Consider the following 16,816-nt stretch of genomic DNA (forward strand, 5'->3'; position numbering starts at 1 on the left):
TTTGACCTAATGCAGACCTTTAGCTCTTTTAATGAAGGAATGACCGATCATTAAGCTGGTATGGTATTATTTAAACACAAAGGAAAAATGTCATTCTGTGCACAAATGTTAGTACAAAGAAATGCCCCAAAACGCTCATATTATACCATAATAACAAGGTATTACCCGTATACTATATTCTGCCACCCTGTGTTGTACTCAAAGATGTTGTGTTTTTCCCTCAGTGGCTTGGACCATAGTTTCCCTTTGTGCACGGCATTAAATGTGTTTTGCAGCAGTAGAACAAGCTTACTTTGGTTAGACATACTTTTGCTGTTATCCCTGGCAGGATGTTCCTCAACTCGCACATTTCCCTTTTCGTTCCGCCTGTCGGCAAGGGTTCTCTTTGGCCATTCGCACACAGTCTCGGTCGAAATGAAAATATATAAAAGTAAACACTGCACTGATCACCATTTTGGCGTGCAAATCCACAGATACCCACAGAAACAGACATTTGCACATTTTATCGAGCATGGAAAATCAGAGCTTAGAGTTTGTTATTCGGAGAGTGGGTTCCGTGTGGGCTGGTCGGTGGAAGGCTTTCAGCTTTCGATTTAAATCTGGGATCTAATAATGTTTCCAACCAAACCGAATTAAACGGTTGCTAGTTATGAATTAAGCCGCTTGTGAGCAATTTCGAATGTCCATATATGTTAGATATTCTCCATAAATATATCATTAAATTTATAGCCCAAATTCACCAGTCAAACGGTTATAATCCTTATACAAACATCTAATTATTCAAAGGTGTTTAAATTTGGGTATAACTACTTGAAATTTCTAGAGACTCTTTAGAGATTAGAGACTTTAAAGTAGCTTTAGAAATGGGTTTTAAACACAAATACTGTTTATATTGCAATTATCATTATAATTTATATACATATTTAAAATTTGTAGTTGATCTTTAGAGATTAGAGACTTTTTATAGCCTAAGCAATTGTTTTTTAGAAAAATATTTATAAATTTATTTTACAATTTAGTTTTGGAACAGGTAAAATATATATATTTTATTTACATAGTGACCTACAAAATCTGCTCTGCAAGCTGTTCAACAGAATCAATTCATATTTCTTTTCGCATTCCTGTTTAAAATATAGGACCCCTTACTATTCTACACGGCCAGCTGAAATGTATGCTATGCGAAATGCCTTGGCCAGGCTCAGATGTCAAAAGCGTGCTAACTCTATATCCTGCGTCCAGTCCTTTTGTATCCTGCCCTCCTTTCCCACCATTCCCGCATTTCAGAGCTCCTGGCTGTCGATATCCGAATCAGGCATAAACAAGTTCTTTAGAGTAGATTGAAGTTTTATAATGCTGGCATATTTTGCATGGCTGAGCCCGGAATGAGAGAAGATGCTATGCTATGGAAGTGCGAGTATGTGTGCGAGTTCCCATTGAAAGTATAAGTATATGTATAGGCCAGGGGAGTCCTGAATCCTGGCTTCACAAGTGTGTGTGTGTGTTTATGTCGTGTTTGCTTGCGGAATGCCCGGTTCTGATCCAAAGTGTTGCGGCATTTGGAGGAGGCACCTCATACAAGAGTATGACTGACATTTGTGAAAGAAAAAGGATATCATGCAGAGGTGCACACAGGACCTATATGAAGAAATGGCCAAGAACAAAAACTTTTTGAGCGGATACTTAAATGGTAGTGAACTTTTACAGTCACTCGGAAAGTTTATTTTATTTTAGCGAAACTAATCCTAGAACTAAGAAATATATATAAAATGAAAAAGCTCAGTGAATTAAAAATAATAAAAATAATTATTATCAATGCGTTTTAAAGAATTTTTAGATGGTTATAGATAATAAAGTAAGATATAGTCACATAGACTATTTGGAATATAGTACAAGATTTCGAAAAAAGTTAGCCAAAACTTAAGTAGGACTTTTTAGTTCTCCGTCACAGACATCACGTGATCATCCCTAGAAGTTGACATCGACAGACCGTCGGGAACGACCCATTGACCTCGGCTCCAGTTCCAGTCTAACGCTTGTTTATCGTACCCGGCTTATCTATGTGTGTATTTTGTAGGTGAGTAGCGTTTAGTGGGGTGTGGATAGAAGTACACACAGGGTGGATATGGGTGATTGTGGCGGGGCACAAGCGCTGCTTTCATGATTTTTATAGCATTTGTTGCTGGTGCAGGAAGTGCCTTTAGTGATTTCCGCATGTGGCCGCCTCGGCCCTGTTTACACAGCGAGCATATTGCGGTTGACACATTTTGTGCGTTTATGTTTTTGAAATGTGTTCGCTTTTCCCTCTTTTCCTCTGCGTTTTCCTTTTTGCCAGCGACTTTAAAGTGCCCAAGCAGCAGCAGCAGCCAGGCAGGAATGAAAATGCTTCAGACAAATGCCATGAAAAATGCATAGCCGGGGGAAAAGTGAATGGGGAGACGGAAAAACACGTGTGGAAAAGGACGGGAAAGCTGGCAAGTGAAGCGTAAACAAACGATTTCTGACAACAAAAAAAAAAAAAAGGGAACTATGGGCTAAATTGTTTGCGGGCAGGCGTTCCCCAGAAAAGGGGGCGGAGTTGGAGTTGGAGTTGGCAAAGTGGGAACTAGTTCTTGTGTCATAATTAGGGCCTTTGCACGTGCTCTGGGCGCGCAACGCGGCGATAACAGTTGGCCAAAACTTTGCTGACTACTATCAACAGCTAAAAGCGTTAAAAGTTGTTAGTTGGGCGAAAGTTGCACCTCCGAAGCGCCGCCGGTGCAACAATGATGGTGCAACAACGGCAATCAGCCGGAGAAAACTCCCGACCGAGTGTCACAACAACGGCATTACAACGAAGCCAAGTTACCCTGACAGATCTCAGGGTCTGAAGGACGGGCATCCTTTCTCAAACGTCTAACTCTTGAACTTTTTAACTACTAACTTTTCTCAACCAGTCGATATTGTAATTGTTCTTAATTAGTTGTAATCTCCCAAAATAGTCAATAGACTTTCAGTCATTCATTTATTTACAATCAATTACGAGACATTACAATAGTCGCATTTTGTTATTAAGTAATTAAAAAAGTTGTTCACAAAACATTAGTGGCATTGAAAAATATAAATAGATAAATCATAATATTATAAAACTATTTCATTTTTTCAGTTAATCTTATGTAGGTTATTTATGGGTCGTAATCAGAATTTTATGTTAAATATTTTTAACAGAAGTAGAAATTTTATTAGTACCTTATTAAATCTAAGAAACTTTAAATATTAGGAAAGAAAAGTATATTTCGTTAAAAAAATGTAGTTCAAGTGGCAGAAAGGCCTTCAAGTTAACTGAAATAATGATGACTCAGAGGTGCATGCCCTATCTGGTAGATAATAAGGCGTGGGATAAGTTTTTACGGGCACTCCACTTACGGGCGGTAGTTACCATAGGCACTTACTCGAACATCCCCTCTTGAGGCCCCCGAGCTGAAGCCAAGGACATGCAGGATGTGAGAACTGCACTTAAATGCAACTCCTGCAATGTTTTCCTTACACTCTCTTGGCTTTCCGTTTTTTTTGCGAACTCCCAGCTTATCAGACTTTGGCCGCCGGGCCAAGCAAACACCCACACACACACAGATACACAGTCTCACTTACACCAAGCAAACTCCCACGCACACATGTGAGCTTTCGCAGGCTTCACAGGGACTCCAGTACAATTAGGATAAAGCGCGAAGGGCGACTTTGAGTGCCGGGCTTTGAGCTCCATTTTGATGCGGCCATAAACGAGTTGTCATTATTAATGCCGCCACGCCCACTGCCCACTTTCCACCGCCCATCGAGACCCACTTCCGCCCCCTCCCCCCCTCACTTGCCGTAAACCAAAGCATTATTAACTGCCCGCAAAAAGCGGAGAATGGATTGCGTATACGCAGCGTGTCCCACGAGTGGGAACTTTTGCCGCAGGCTGACGGTCCAAATCCTCCGGCATTATCATGCGATTATTAGCCAATATTTTATTTCGCACCATTTCTTACACCATTTCATGGCATACACATTACTTTGGCTCCACTCGGGGCAGAGTCATAAATTTTTATTTGTTGCAGCAAAGGGTTGTAAAGCGTCGCCATTATGTTTGCTATTTTTTGGGTTCGACTGGGTTTTTCTCTCCCCCTTCTTTTTTTTTATTTCCCTCGCACAGACGTGCACAAGATGCGTCAAAAATTGGGGGGCGGAGGTTTTTCGGCTGGGCGTGGCAGCTGAATTTATGGCCACAAATTGATTGTAAGTGCATAACGCAAACTGGAGAATTTCCGACTGTTTCTGTTTGATTCTAGATTCCTGTTTGAGTGCTGCCAAATGCCAGCTGCCCGAATGTGAGTGTTTCGTATTTCGCCGGCATTGTTTATCCATCACACTGGTAAAAAAAATAAAGGTTCTAATGAAATGTTATATTTTAATTAAGATCCGAATTGTAGAGGGGCTTAAAGGTATACAATTTCATTTTATAAAATCACTCATTCATTAAATCCAATTGTGGTTTTAGTTAATTGGCAACCAGTAGAGATGTTACACAAAATGATTTCACATATAATCCGGTGTCCATTTAATATTGTCAATTTAATATCAAATTTCGAAATCATTCGGAAAAAGTCAATTTAATAATTATAGGACTGACAGAGAAATCATTTAAAAGGGCACCCAAAAGTATGCAGTAAAAAGGGGTTCGTGATATATTGTTGCCTACTTTTGGACACCTTTAAAAGTGTTTTTCCAAATTTGTTGCTGTGCACTGAAAGACAGCAGTTAGCAGCTAGCAGGGGTTGTTATAGGCTGAGCACCCTTGGCTTGGCCGCAAAAACAATCAAAACTGTTGACCGCAATTCGCAGCAATTGGTTTTGCCATTCGTTTTGTCAGTTTTTAGCATTGCGGTTAAGTGAGGCTCGGAATGGAGGGGCGGCAGTGGCAGTCCGAGTGGGAGGGGCAGTTATGTTTGCCACAGTTTGGCAGAGATATAAAGCAAGACAGGCAAACAGCTTCATTGTTGCTCAACTCTCTGTTTACTGTTGTCTTTTTCTGGTCTCGATTCGAATTTTGGCCATTTTTTGTTGTTGTTTTCCGTAGCAACAGCTCAGAAAATGCATATTGAAAATTGTGCAAACAAAAGTGGGGAAAATGCAGTCAATTTTCCGTTGTGTTGTGCTGTCTTCGGCTTGCTTGTCATTGGCAAACTGTGTCTGATGTTGCCTTTTGTTTTGCCACATCTGGTTGCAGTAGCTACATCAACATCTACGAATTCCCCCCCGGACTTCCCAGTGTCCTGCTTCGAAAATTGACACATTGAGCGATGAGGTTTGGTTAATGTGGCCAGGATGATGGAGAACTGGGGGCAGAGGGGTACTCAAATAATTGCAAGTACTAGCAAAAGATATTAAGTTTCTTGGCACGAAATGCAGGCATCCACATTTTAGCTTAATTATTTGGGTCTAATGGAAGTTTGCCCAGTAGCCACACAATGGAAAAATGTAGTATTTGTACAATGTGATTGTAATCATATTTGAATAAGTACTTTAATTAATTTAGAAGGTAACGTAATCTTCAAACCTATAAGGGCGCCATAGAAAACATTTGAAATTGGAAATCATTGAAAGCAGCATAAAAGTATACATCCATATATTTTAAATCGGTTAGTCCCATGGAGTAACACGGATGGAATTATTAACAACTTTAATTTTATTTAGTACTTTTGTTGTATTTGTAAGGGCTTAACATATTTAATTTAGTCTACACATTTTTTATAAGTTTTAAATAAATATTGCTCTTTTAGTAAGATTCTGTATTGTTGTTTTTGTATTGCTAAAAAAATTAAAGAACCCAAAAGCTAAAATGTCATAGATGTTGATGCTTTTATCTCAGCACTCAAAACACTGTATTATTTCAATCAAAGTATACCTTTGTGATTTTAGCGAACATTTGGAGATTCATGCGATACTCTTTGATACTAATCAGTAATTTATTGAAAACAAAGACTTTCCATTCACTTCATAGACAATATTAAATTAACCCTCATTTCGAATTCCCTTTCCAGTGCCGTCGAAAATCAGGAAAAGCTGGAAAACTGCTCACCCACTTCTGCACCGCCATTTGCACACCCATTAAATTGTATTTTATCTCAATTAGCGCAAATATTTTGCGGCTGCCGTTGCCATTGGCATTGCCAGAATGTCAGAACGGGGGTAAAGTCGTTAGCCCAGGGGGCAAAGTGCCAGTCAGGAAGCTTCTGTTGCTGCATTTGCATTGCTGCAGACCAAATTTGATGCTGCTGCCTGGTGTTTGCTTGGCAAATGCTTTTTCTTTCGTTTACCCACACTGTTAGGAAAACTAAAATACCCAGAAGCGAATCCTTTTTCTGCAATTCCTATCACAAACATTTGGAGAGGCTTTTAGCGCAGCATGGACGAACGAACCAACCAAAAAAAAAGAAAACAAAAATCAATTGCAAACGCATTAAAAATTGTGCAAAATTAATGACATCATTAGCAGTTTTTGGCCAATGGGGCGGTGGACAATGGGGCTGGTGTCCAAGGCCGGTGGAGTTTGTCATTTGTCAAATGCAAACGGCACAGATCTCGGCCATGCCTGATGGCGATTTGAGTGAGCGACCGGCCTGGCCAGAAATGAATGCATGTAATGAAGGCCAACAAAACATTAGAGCCGCACATAAACACAAACACCCGGAGTGCTCGCAGCACGTAGGCCAATGTCCGAGTCCTACCCAAAAATCAGGGTCCTTCCCGGGTTGGAGTTCGAGTCCAGGGCTCGGGTCCCCGACAGCTGATGCTGATGCTGATGACGGACGTGACAGCTGAACAATGCCCGACCCCACCGCGACCCCAAAAGTAGGCAACCGAAATGAATTCTTTATGCCAAAAGGTTTTCTTTTTTAAATAAATGAATTCGCCGAGCCCCGAAAATATCACACGGCGGGCGGAAAGTTAAAATTTTCCCCCGTAACAACAAAAAGAAGCGAGCGAATCAAATGGAAAACTTTGCCAGACCGCCTGTTTTAGAATTGCCTCATGAGGACGAGTGCATTCGCTATCAGGCTGGTCTGAAACAAAAACATGGACAAATACCAATTGAAATCAAATCAAAAAGGAATTATGTAAAACACGTGCATAGAACATTTACATCCCTTAAAGTTCTATCACAGCATATTTTCAATAATTGGTATGTATTTCATGTGGCAAACTTAATTGAATCGATTGCTTATGATTCATTATAAAACAAATGAAAATCGAGATTAAAGTAAACACAAGTATGTTAAATACCCAAGAGCGTTTAAATTGTTTCAAGAAATAATTCATGTGCTTTGTGTGAACTTTACATGAAATTATGAGTTCCAAATGTAATTACCTTTAAATCGTTTTAACTAGCAGTGCCGGTGGATTAAGATTTGGGTGGAATAGGATTTGGATTGGGTCCATAGAACATACAATACAAAATACAGACACGATGACCACGTTGAGACCCTTCACCTGCGACGACCTCTTCAAGTTCAACAATGTAAACTTTGACCCACTTACGGAGACCTACGGGCTGTCCTTCTACACCCAGTACCTGGCCAAGTGGCCGGAGTACTTCCAGCTGGCGGAGTCCCCCAGCGGTCACATAATGGGCTACATCATGGGCAAGGTGGAGGGCCACCTGGACAACTGGCACGGACACGTGACGGCGCTGACGGTCTCGCCCGACTACCGGCGACTCGGCCTGGCCGCGCTTCTCATGAGCTTCCTGGAGGACATTTCGGAAAAGAAGCGGGCATACTTCGTGGATCTGTTTGTACGGAAGAGCAACCAGGTGGCGATCAACATGTACACCAACCTCGGCTACATCATCTACCGGACCATACTCGAGTACTACTCCGGTGACCAGGATGAGGATGCGTACGACATGAGAAAGGCCTTGTCGAGGGACGTGAACAAGAAGTCGGTCATACCGTACACGCAGCCTGTACGACTGGAAGATATAGATATGAATTGATACGATATCAACCCAGTAGCGCCCGCAATAGCATTTATGTCTAACTGATCCCGATCCACCAGTTTTGAAAGGGGCGCGAGCGCATCACATCGCAGCCCATTGATTTCTAGTTAAATTAGTTATGTAAATAATCCGCAGTCCCACAATCCTCCCGGTCATAACTCCAACCGGTCACCTGCTTGCGAAACGAACCGAATACCCAGCAATATTTACAGACTTGCATATCCCACCCAAAACTAAACCCGTATTGATAATGTCCATGTCTGCCCCGTTACGAAATTGAGCTAAAATTTTCGATAATTCTATTGACTTTGAAATTATTTAAAGATTTCTTAAGCCGATGCGTAAATAACCGTATTTCAAAGATTGTTCCACAGTTCTGAAGATCACCATGCGCGAGCTGCGCAGACAAATGCGACACGATCACTAGATGGAACTATCCCCGGCAGACTTATAAGCATAACGACCCTAGAAGTACTTTATCGGCCTGCCGATCCCCAATAACTAATGTGTTACGTAGAAAACCCTTTTACCAAAATATACCAAGTGAATCCAATCGCAAAACAAAATTTAATTTTAAATGTATCCTTTAAACACACTCAGTAATACATTTGTGTAATCGAGTCTTAGTGCTTAACAATTTGAAACATTAATCTTAGATGGACGGATGGATAAGATAAAGTGAACTTATAAGCTTAGACAAAAATGTAAGCTTCAGCAATATTAAAATAAATATCTTAATATACTATGCCCTTTGGGAAATTTTAAAATAAATTGTTTTTGTTGCTCATCATTACTCAGATCGATAAAAAGAAACCTACGATGAAAGTCTCCATAAAGAAAAGTACTTTCATGAAATTTTCCACTTGTCATTGTCGAATACAAATATTCGTTTGTCAGTCTGTTTGATTGAGGTAAGTACTAGGCTTTACAGGACAATTTTTGTACATTCCCAAAACAGGAACTTAGAAAAAAAATGTAAAAGGCAGGTAAGTGTATTTTTAAAGTCGCCCACGCAGCTTATGTTTTCCTATGTTTGTGTTAAAAGATTACCAAACTGAGAAAGTTACACAAAGCATTATCCCACCGCCCACTCGCCAACACTTTGTGTGTCTGTCTGTGTGTGGCAAGTGGGCACAGGTGGTCAGCAGTGGCAAGCAAATGATGTCAGCCATTACAATGCAAGAGTCAAAAGTTGAATTTTAATCAAAAAGAGAAAAAAAGCAAAAGTGGAAAGTGGAGCGGGAAAAGCGGGAAAAGCTGCACTCCACAGAGACACAAAGAAAGAGGCCACATGTTGTCTGTGTGAGTGCGAGTTGTCAGTGTGTGTGGCCAGCATGATTAATGAGTCGGTGTTGAACGTTTGCTTGACATGACCCCAGCTATACACACAAAGCCCAGCCCACACAGATACTCACACTCTGCAAAAAGTCTTAAATATGATTAAAAAAAATTTTAGGTGATAATGGAAAACTATCTTGTTCAAGGATACAATGAAACACTGTAAGAATTTGAAAAAATTATAAAGGTGTCTAAAAGTATGCAATAATATATTTTGAAGCAAAATAAGTTATTTTTCACAGCATACTTTTAGGCAGCCTATAAAATATTCCTTCCATTAGTGATCTTAATAATCTTATTAAATGGCATAATATTGATGTCAATTTTTTTGACAGTGCTCCCATGCCCCCAACGAATATTCGCGTTAGCGTGGAGCACAAATTGAACCCGACTCGACTGCATGCGACATCGCTCAATTTGTTAGCCTTGAGCTGGCTTCTCGGTTCAATTGTTCAATTTGTGTGAAAAATACTACTAGTCTTCTATATCCCATTGAAGCGCTTAGCGATGTGACCTTGCCGGACCGCACTGAAATTGAAATCCAATGCGAGAGAAAATAGTAATATTTGCCTAACCTGAAAAGCCCTAAAAAACTGGCAAATATAACCCACATCCTGCTAGGCATATCCGGTTACACACATTAAACTCCAGAATAAGTGTAATTCAAGCTACATTTTTCCTTAAACTATCAATGGGGAAAAGAGCGAGCAAACTCAGCTGAAATTTCTTTCTCTTTACGTATCAATTTTATAACCTTAGACCGAAAAGCGTACAAAATCATAAAATACAAATTGAAAATAGAGCAGGGGAGGGGCGGGGCAGACGCCCTGAAAGGACGAGTAGTGAAATCGAAGTTCGATAATTTATTTTCCTGCCATTCCAAGCGATTTCTCTCATGCGGCGTAGTACATTTATTACTTATGCTAAGGAGCAGCCGCCGCCCACTCAACTATATATATATCCTATATAGGGATATATCCCCGTAGATGAAAGTGTGTGTGGCATTGGCACGGGAACTGAAAGTTGCATGGCTCGGATTATATATGAGTGCGATTATTTTAAGTTACGTTGCTTAAATAGCAGCCAACGTATGAGGCAGCATCCTGCACTCCCCATCCTTCGAGATCGGAGCAATGGCAACCTTGTCGGCATTTTACATTGAAAATATACACATGCCCAAGGCATTGGGTATGTCGATATGCGTCTGCCTTAATTTGGCTGTGAAATAAAATCCATTTTCTTACTGCTTGTCAGATTTTCTCCTGTATTATCCAAAAGTCATGGATCCAATTGAGGAAAAAAGAGAGAGTGAAGCTAAGAGCACTGTCTGTATAAATATTAAAATTCTTTTTATTTAATTATAAATGTATTACCTGCAGCTTTTTAAAAAGAATCTGCAAGAACAAACATGGAAAGGATTTAAGTAGGACTTATTCAACAGCCTGAATGCAGCTTTTGAAAGGAAAATAAAAATACCACTTAGGTTTAAACAAAAAAATTACTTAAAATGTACTTTATCAATTTAGAGCAATAGGGAAATTTAAGTGCTATAATCCTTCAAGAACGTTATAAGTACGTACAAATTGCAACTAAATTATCACTTGGGCTTTATAATTCATATTAGTAATAAATCTCTCAAAATATTGAACTTCGAAAATTGTTTTTGTTGTGGGACAGAATTTAATAGATTGTTAACCAAATATATTATAAACACTTATTTTACAGTCTTTGTACATATTCTTTGCTTGTTTCAATAAGTATAAAACAGAAAAGGAGATGCGTAGAATATATAGTCTTACGGTTTATGATGATGTCGCTTTAACTTAATTAAAAACGTATTCGAAAAGATATAAGACAAGCGGAACTTTTGACTGAAGTACTATCTTTAAGGTTATAAAACACCCCGTAAAATTTAATTTTGGACTGGCTTGAATCAATTTGTTTTTTATAGTTTTATAATAAGATCTAATGATTTCTTAGAAGTAATTATTTGGATTTTATGACCTACTATAATACATAAATTTCCGTGGATAATTCCATTTATATACATTGATGGTCCCGTTTAGACCCAATCAACATTGTCGCTGTCCTTGACCGTTTCTTCCCTGGCACATTGTGGCTGACAGCGGCTTTGCAGACCGTTAAATGGCTTATGAAAACTCACTCAACTCCATTACCCATTAGCGGCTCAGTCAATGACACCCTCCAGAAATGGTCACCAACCGCAGAATCCACCAACCCTCGGCTATTTCAACAATTTTCATGGGTTCTTTTTGTGGAGGGGGAGAGCTCATTAATATGGAAAACTTTTATGAGCCAGTCGCTCTTGTTAACTTTGCTTGTAATTTCGCCTTTTAGCAAGGTATAATTTTAATAGCATACTTCTGGGCGCTCGGAGCTGAGCTCTTTGCGATGAAAGTTGGGCGCTTCGCGTTGCATCCATATTATTCGCTAATGGAGCACGCTGCAGCAATTTCGAAGCATCCACAAGCATATAAATTTCGGTTTGCATACTTTCTGGTCATTAGATATTTAGTATAATGTGCGTTTTATGCCTGCCGCGAGCTTAACAACGGTATCAAAAATTGTATTATGATCGATTGCTTACCTGGCCGAATGCCTGGAATTTTTACGAGCAGACCATTAAAAAATATCTCCCTTTTTTCGCCATCGAAATCGTTTGATGGGAGCCCTTCGCGGTCGTTTCGCACGGGGAATAATTGAATTTCTATGATAATTTAATGGGCAACTCGGCATTTAGGAAACCTTATCCAGAGCTACAGCTCCTGCAGAACTAATTGCGGATAGAGAGTGGAAAACTTTTGCAATTGACGAATATTTGGCCAGACCTTTGATGAATCGTTTCGGATCACATCGCCGATGTTAACATGGTTCAACCCGTCGGATACGTGATTTATCCGCGCAAAAGCTCTACACTCTCACACAACGGTCCATTCTCGATTGATTTACTCGCTAAACGTTTGACTGATGCTCCGCCCAGTCAAAAACCATTTTCCAATTTTGTTCGCCAGAAATTCGAAACTCACTCCAGCTCCGGTTGCAGCTGCAGTATCTCTTTTGTGGAATTTTAATAGAAGATCTCCTCATGGCAGACAAAATGCAATCCGCCTTCCCAAACTACCAAAGGCCCATTCCACCTGCGCCCTTGTTTATTAGCGCAGGTAATTTCAATTAGGTTGCAACAACTGATACCAACCACTGAGTGAAGTGGAAGTGGCAGCTAATTAAATTACAACATTCACTCCATCTGCCGGCTCGGGTTTTATGCAAATTACATACAGTGTCTATGTCCCGGTCCATGTCGCCGGCAGAACAATCCAGAGCCGGGGCCCTGACAACCCAACCCGCTCAGCTGTAGCCCCGAATTTCCATTCTCCGTTGTCCCACATCACCTCAAAATGCGGTAATTTACTAAGTTTGAGGTCAATGAGGGATTTGATAAGTAGCCAGAGAATACAAATTGGGTGGGGCCCTTTTGGAAGGGTTCGAGATATATCTGGGACTCGAAATCCGAGTATCTAATTACGAATCTCCGAAATTAAATAAATACTACTGTGGGCAAAAAGTAAGGAAACTAGTTTTGGCATCACTATAATGCACCGGTTCACATTTTACTCATTCTTTGTGAACATTTCTCTAAAAAATCGACGCATATCATTCCGTTCCTTGTGACTTCTGGCAATTCAGAAAACTCAAGAGACCACTCCGGTGAACGCGTTTCAAATCGATTGAGGAAAGAAATAAAATTGAAGAAGGCGCTGATGGCTATAGCGGAATGGGACCATTTGGCATGTTTCGAGGTTGGGAAAAAACGTTGGCATAAGTGTATTTTATCGGGAGAGGCTTACTTTAAAGGGGAATAAAATTGATTTAGGTAAAGATATACTGATTTTTCATTTTACAAACAAATTCACCTTAATTTTTGACAGCAATAGTAGAAACTAAAATTCGATAAACTAAATTCGATGATTCAACAGGAAAATAAATAAAGTTAGTTTCTACTAATTAAGAAACAAAATTAGGTATGTTGAATACTTGTGCTTAAATTGAACACACATTGAGCTGTTTAAAAACCACTTTCAGTGCAGGTGGCCCAAACTTTTTCACATGAGCTTCAATTAATTCTATGTATGAAGTTCTCCAAACTTCTTTTGGTGTTTCAACCATTCCCCCCGAATTTCCCTCTTTAATTAACGACTCCCCACAAGTTGCAACTGTGTGCGAAATTGTTGACAGCGTTTCTAAGATGTTGCATAGAACATAAAGAGGAAAATAAATGAATTTCGTTATAATTAATTACGCCGAACACCCACATAGACCACTTCACTTCTATCTGTATCTCGGCGCTTAAGCAGCTTAGGGCAGAACAATTCATATTAGAAAGTGAAATAAAAATGCCGCACAAATAGTTTGCGCTGTCGTGCGGAAAATGGCCAGAATGACAAAGGCGAAATGCTGTAAACAATTCTGTGGTGCCGGAGGAGGAAAAGCTAAGGGAAAATCAGCGCAGAGAAACACAAGCCAGGGCAAACAATTGGCCAACAAATTAATGATGGCACAGCGCAGAACAATGAGCCGAGCAAATGAGGAGCTAGCTGCTCTGCAAAGTCCAGATCAGCTTGATTAATTGCCTTTAGGATGGCTTAGAACCGAATTGGTATGCAGATGCTGTCCCTGCTGCATCTGCAGCTGCATAAAGTCAAAGTGAAAACCCACCCAGTTTTTCACCTTTCCACCATTTGCAGCAGGGGAAAAAGAGGCTTTTCATAAGAAATGGCTGCTGCCTTTGTCTTGCCTGGCGAAATAACTTGCATTCCAAATGGAAAATAAATGTAAAACGCCCACAATTCGGTCCCTCACAATAAAATTGAAGACGAACTGCAAAAGACGTCAGATATGTACAAATAAAATGCAGAATAATGGTGGGGGAAAAAATTTATTGAAAGGTTTGTCGATATAAACGGCGAAGTTTAAATTCTCTTGGAGAAGTTTGCCATCTGAGGGAATTTAATACAAGTAAGCATTACCTTTAATTATAATCGCTGCCATTAGATAATAAGAATTAATGCCTTATTTGATTATTGGGACTTTCAGAACTTATAATAATAATCTGAGCGCAATTTATGTTAAACCCTTATCAGTAATGAAATACTAAGCATTAGGAAAACGGCTTCATAATTTGGATTATTTTAAATTGCATTTTTTAACAACTGCCTATAGAGTGCAAGGACTCCTTTCGCAAAGGGTATTTCAAGTTATACCGCAAAAAGAGAGACGCCTTTCTTCCTGCACAGGAAAGTGAAGCGAGAAAAGAACTGAGGAATAAAAAAATAACGAAGTATTTTCCAATAAATTTGCATAAGTTGCATTGGCAAGCCAGCAGGCGCAGGCGAAGAGTCTTAGGATGGGGCACAAATGCCGCAAAACGTTGCCCTATGCAGGTTGAATTTTTTCCTATTTTTCCACAGCGTTCCAGGACCTCCAGCTCCTTCTCCCCTCCCCCGCGAATCCTGCGCCTTTGTCAGCGTGCTGCGATGCATAGTTGTGGTCGCTTCAGGTGAGGACTTGTGGGCGTAGAACCCGATATGAGATGGCGACGAGCAGATAAAGACGGAACAGTGCTTGAGTAGAAGTATTCAAGGTATAAAATATTTTCCCGGCTCCTTTTCGCACTGGGTAATTTTCTGCTCTTATCCAAGAGGCTACAAAAGGATGTGACAAATGTTACGGGAAAATCATGAGCTGTTTGATATGTTGAACATTTCCATTTGCATTTGATTGGTTGTGACTTCTAAACGAGCAATTATTTGCATTACTCAACGACCACAACAAACCAAATTTAGAGCCAAGCATATTACGAAGGAGCTTGAAAAGGCAGTCTTAATTGAGATTGAGCCACAGAAATAAGCAAGTGGAGATAGCGAGGGGGGAAATATTGCCAGAGAAAACGACTTCAATCAAACACCATAAATTCTCAATGAAATGAACACAAATAGATCAAATCAAATGAATTTTAAAATAGTAAATAAAATATTTACAAAGTTTGCTGGGAGTGTTTGTGGCTTAGTCAATAAATGAGAAATTAAAGTAAAATAATCGGATAGAGTTTGAAACTTGGAATATTGGGAAAGACTTTTTGAATACCTTACTAATTTATTAAAAATGTCAGGGCATACATTTTAAAATGATACTTTTTAATCAAATAAATATAAACAAACTATTTGAATGTATCTCTAGTTTTTCTCTCTGCACGCCCACGCTATACACATTCGAAGGCCTCACGGTCGACTGGCGAATTATAAATTTTCAATGAATTGACACTTAAGGTCATGTCGGACTAAGCTCTTAATTTTGCACACGTAGCCAGCGTGGAAGGTGTCGTGGTCACCAGTGCGTATGCTTGTTAAGTCTGTCACCGGGCGAAGCCTTCAAGGCGAACAGAGTTCGATTCGGCAGAAAAAATTGCTCTTTTTTGTGGCAAACTTTCATCGGCAATGTTGCCCCTAGGCGCACACGTACATAGTCTTTTGCTTTCCATAGGACACTTGCCTGCAAAAATGGATAGAAAAATGTAAAAGTTTTCTTTAGGATATTTTTCGGGGCAGGAGGCTGTCCAGGACATTGGAGGTGTGGACTTTCAAGGACACAACTTGCAAGGAAACGAACGACACCCTTGGTATTTGTAATTACCCCGAGGCAGGTAATAAATGTGCATTGAAATTAGTTAAGCTCATTTGTTCGCAGCGAAGTAAGAGTCGAGTCCTTGGCAGTTGCGCAGCTGCAAAGAGCGGGCCAAAGGCTCCCAAAGGCTGGGAAATTTTCTCTTCGGTTCGGAAAATGCTTTGCTTTGCCATTTGCGATAATTGAATACAAAGTTGCAATCAGAAACAAAGCAAAATTAATGTAGTCGCATATATTCTGGCAAATTGAAATATCACTGGGCCATAAATTATTAAGGCTCACCCACGCACAGCCATGCGAGTATCCTTTTATGGCCGTCAAGCGACAAATATTTTGTGTTCTTCTATGAAATCTATGGAGCTGACACAAGACAAATGGTAATCACAACATTTATTAGTCGAATTGGCCAACACACACATGACCATAATCGGCCAAATACCGATTGATGTCGGTGGAAAGCAAGGATTTGCTGGCCATTTTGAGTGATTATGGCACTCACATTGAATTCAAAATGCAATATTATGCATTTTAACAGATAATGAAGATGCTTTAGAGCTTATGTTTCACGACTTCTCATTAAATGCTCGAATTCAGATAACTTTAAGCAAATTCAGGGCATTATTTTATTTTATTCCCAATTGTAATTATATACTTTCTGTCTAATGATTAAACTTTAACTTAATGGATTTAATATTAGTACATATATCGATAACAAAATCCTGAAAATCAAATGGAATTACTCAAGCATAAAGGTCTAAT

The 16,816-nt window shown here is 39.7% G+C and overlaps 1 protein-coding gene across 2 annotated transcripts; it reads left to right on the top strand.

The window, feature by feature from the left end:
* The first annotated feature begins 7,412 nt into the window (after positions 1 to 7,412).
* On the top strand, positions 7,413 to 8,554 carry LOC119550107 (N-alpha-acetyltransferase 20-like). Of its 2 annotated transcripts, none has more exons than XM_037858588.1 (2): positions 7,413 to 7,984; positions 8,400 to 8,554. In XM_037858588.1, exons 1-2 carry the CDS (start codon positions 7,487 to 7,489, stop codon positions 8,442 to 8,444), a joined length of 543 nt encoding a protein of 180 aa, XP_037714516.1. In that variant the 5' UTR covers positions 7,413 to 7,486; the 3' UTR covers positions 8,445 to 8,554. The 2 variants fall into 2 exon arrangements, with proteins under 2 accessions (XP_037714516.1, XP_037714517.1); XM_037858589.1 differs by having other exon boundaries at positions 8,342 to 8,537.
* The last annotated feature ends 8,262 nt before the right edge of the window (positions 8,555 to 16,816 follow it).

Source organism: Drosophila subpulchrella, chromosome 2R (assembly GCF_014743375.2).
Source record: "Drosophila subpulchrella strain 33 F10 #4 breed RU33 chromosome 2R, RU_Dsub_v1.1 Primary Assembly, whole genome shotgun sequence".
NCBI lineage: Eukaryota > Metazoa > Arthropoda > Insecta > Diptera > Drosophilidae > Drosophila > Drosophila subpulchrella.

Bases quoted from the DNA above. Each gene is read 5' to 3' on its own strand.
- LOC119550107 (XM_037858588.1), top strand. From the start codon at position 7,487: ATGACCACGTTGAGACCCTTCACCTGCGACGACCTCTTCAAGTTCAAC. The intron at 7,985-8,399 runs GTACGACTGGAA...ACAGTTCTGAAG, and splicing joins TCATACCGTACACGCAGCCT to ATCACCATGCGCGAGCTGCG.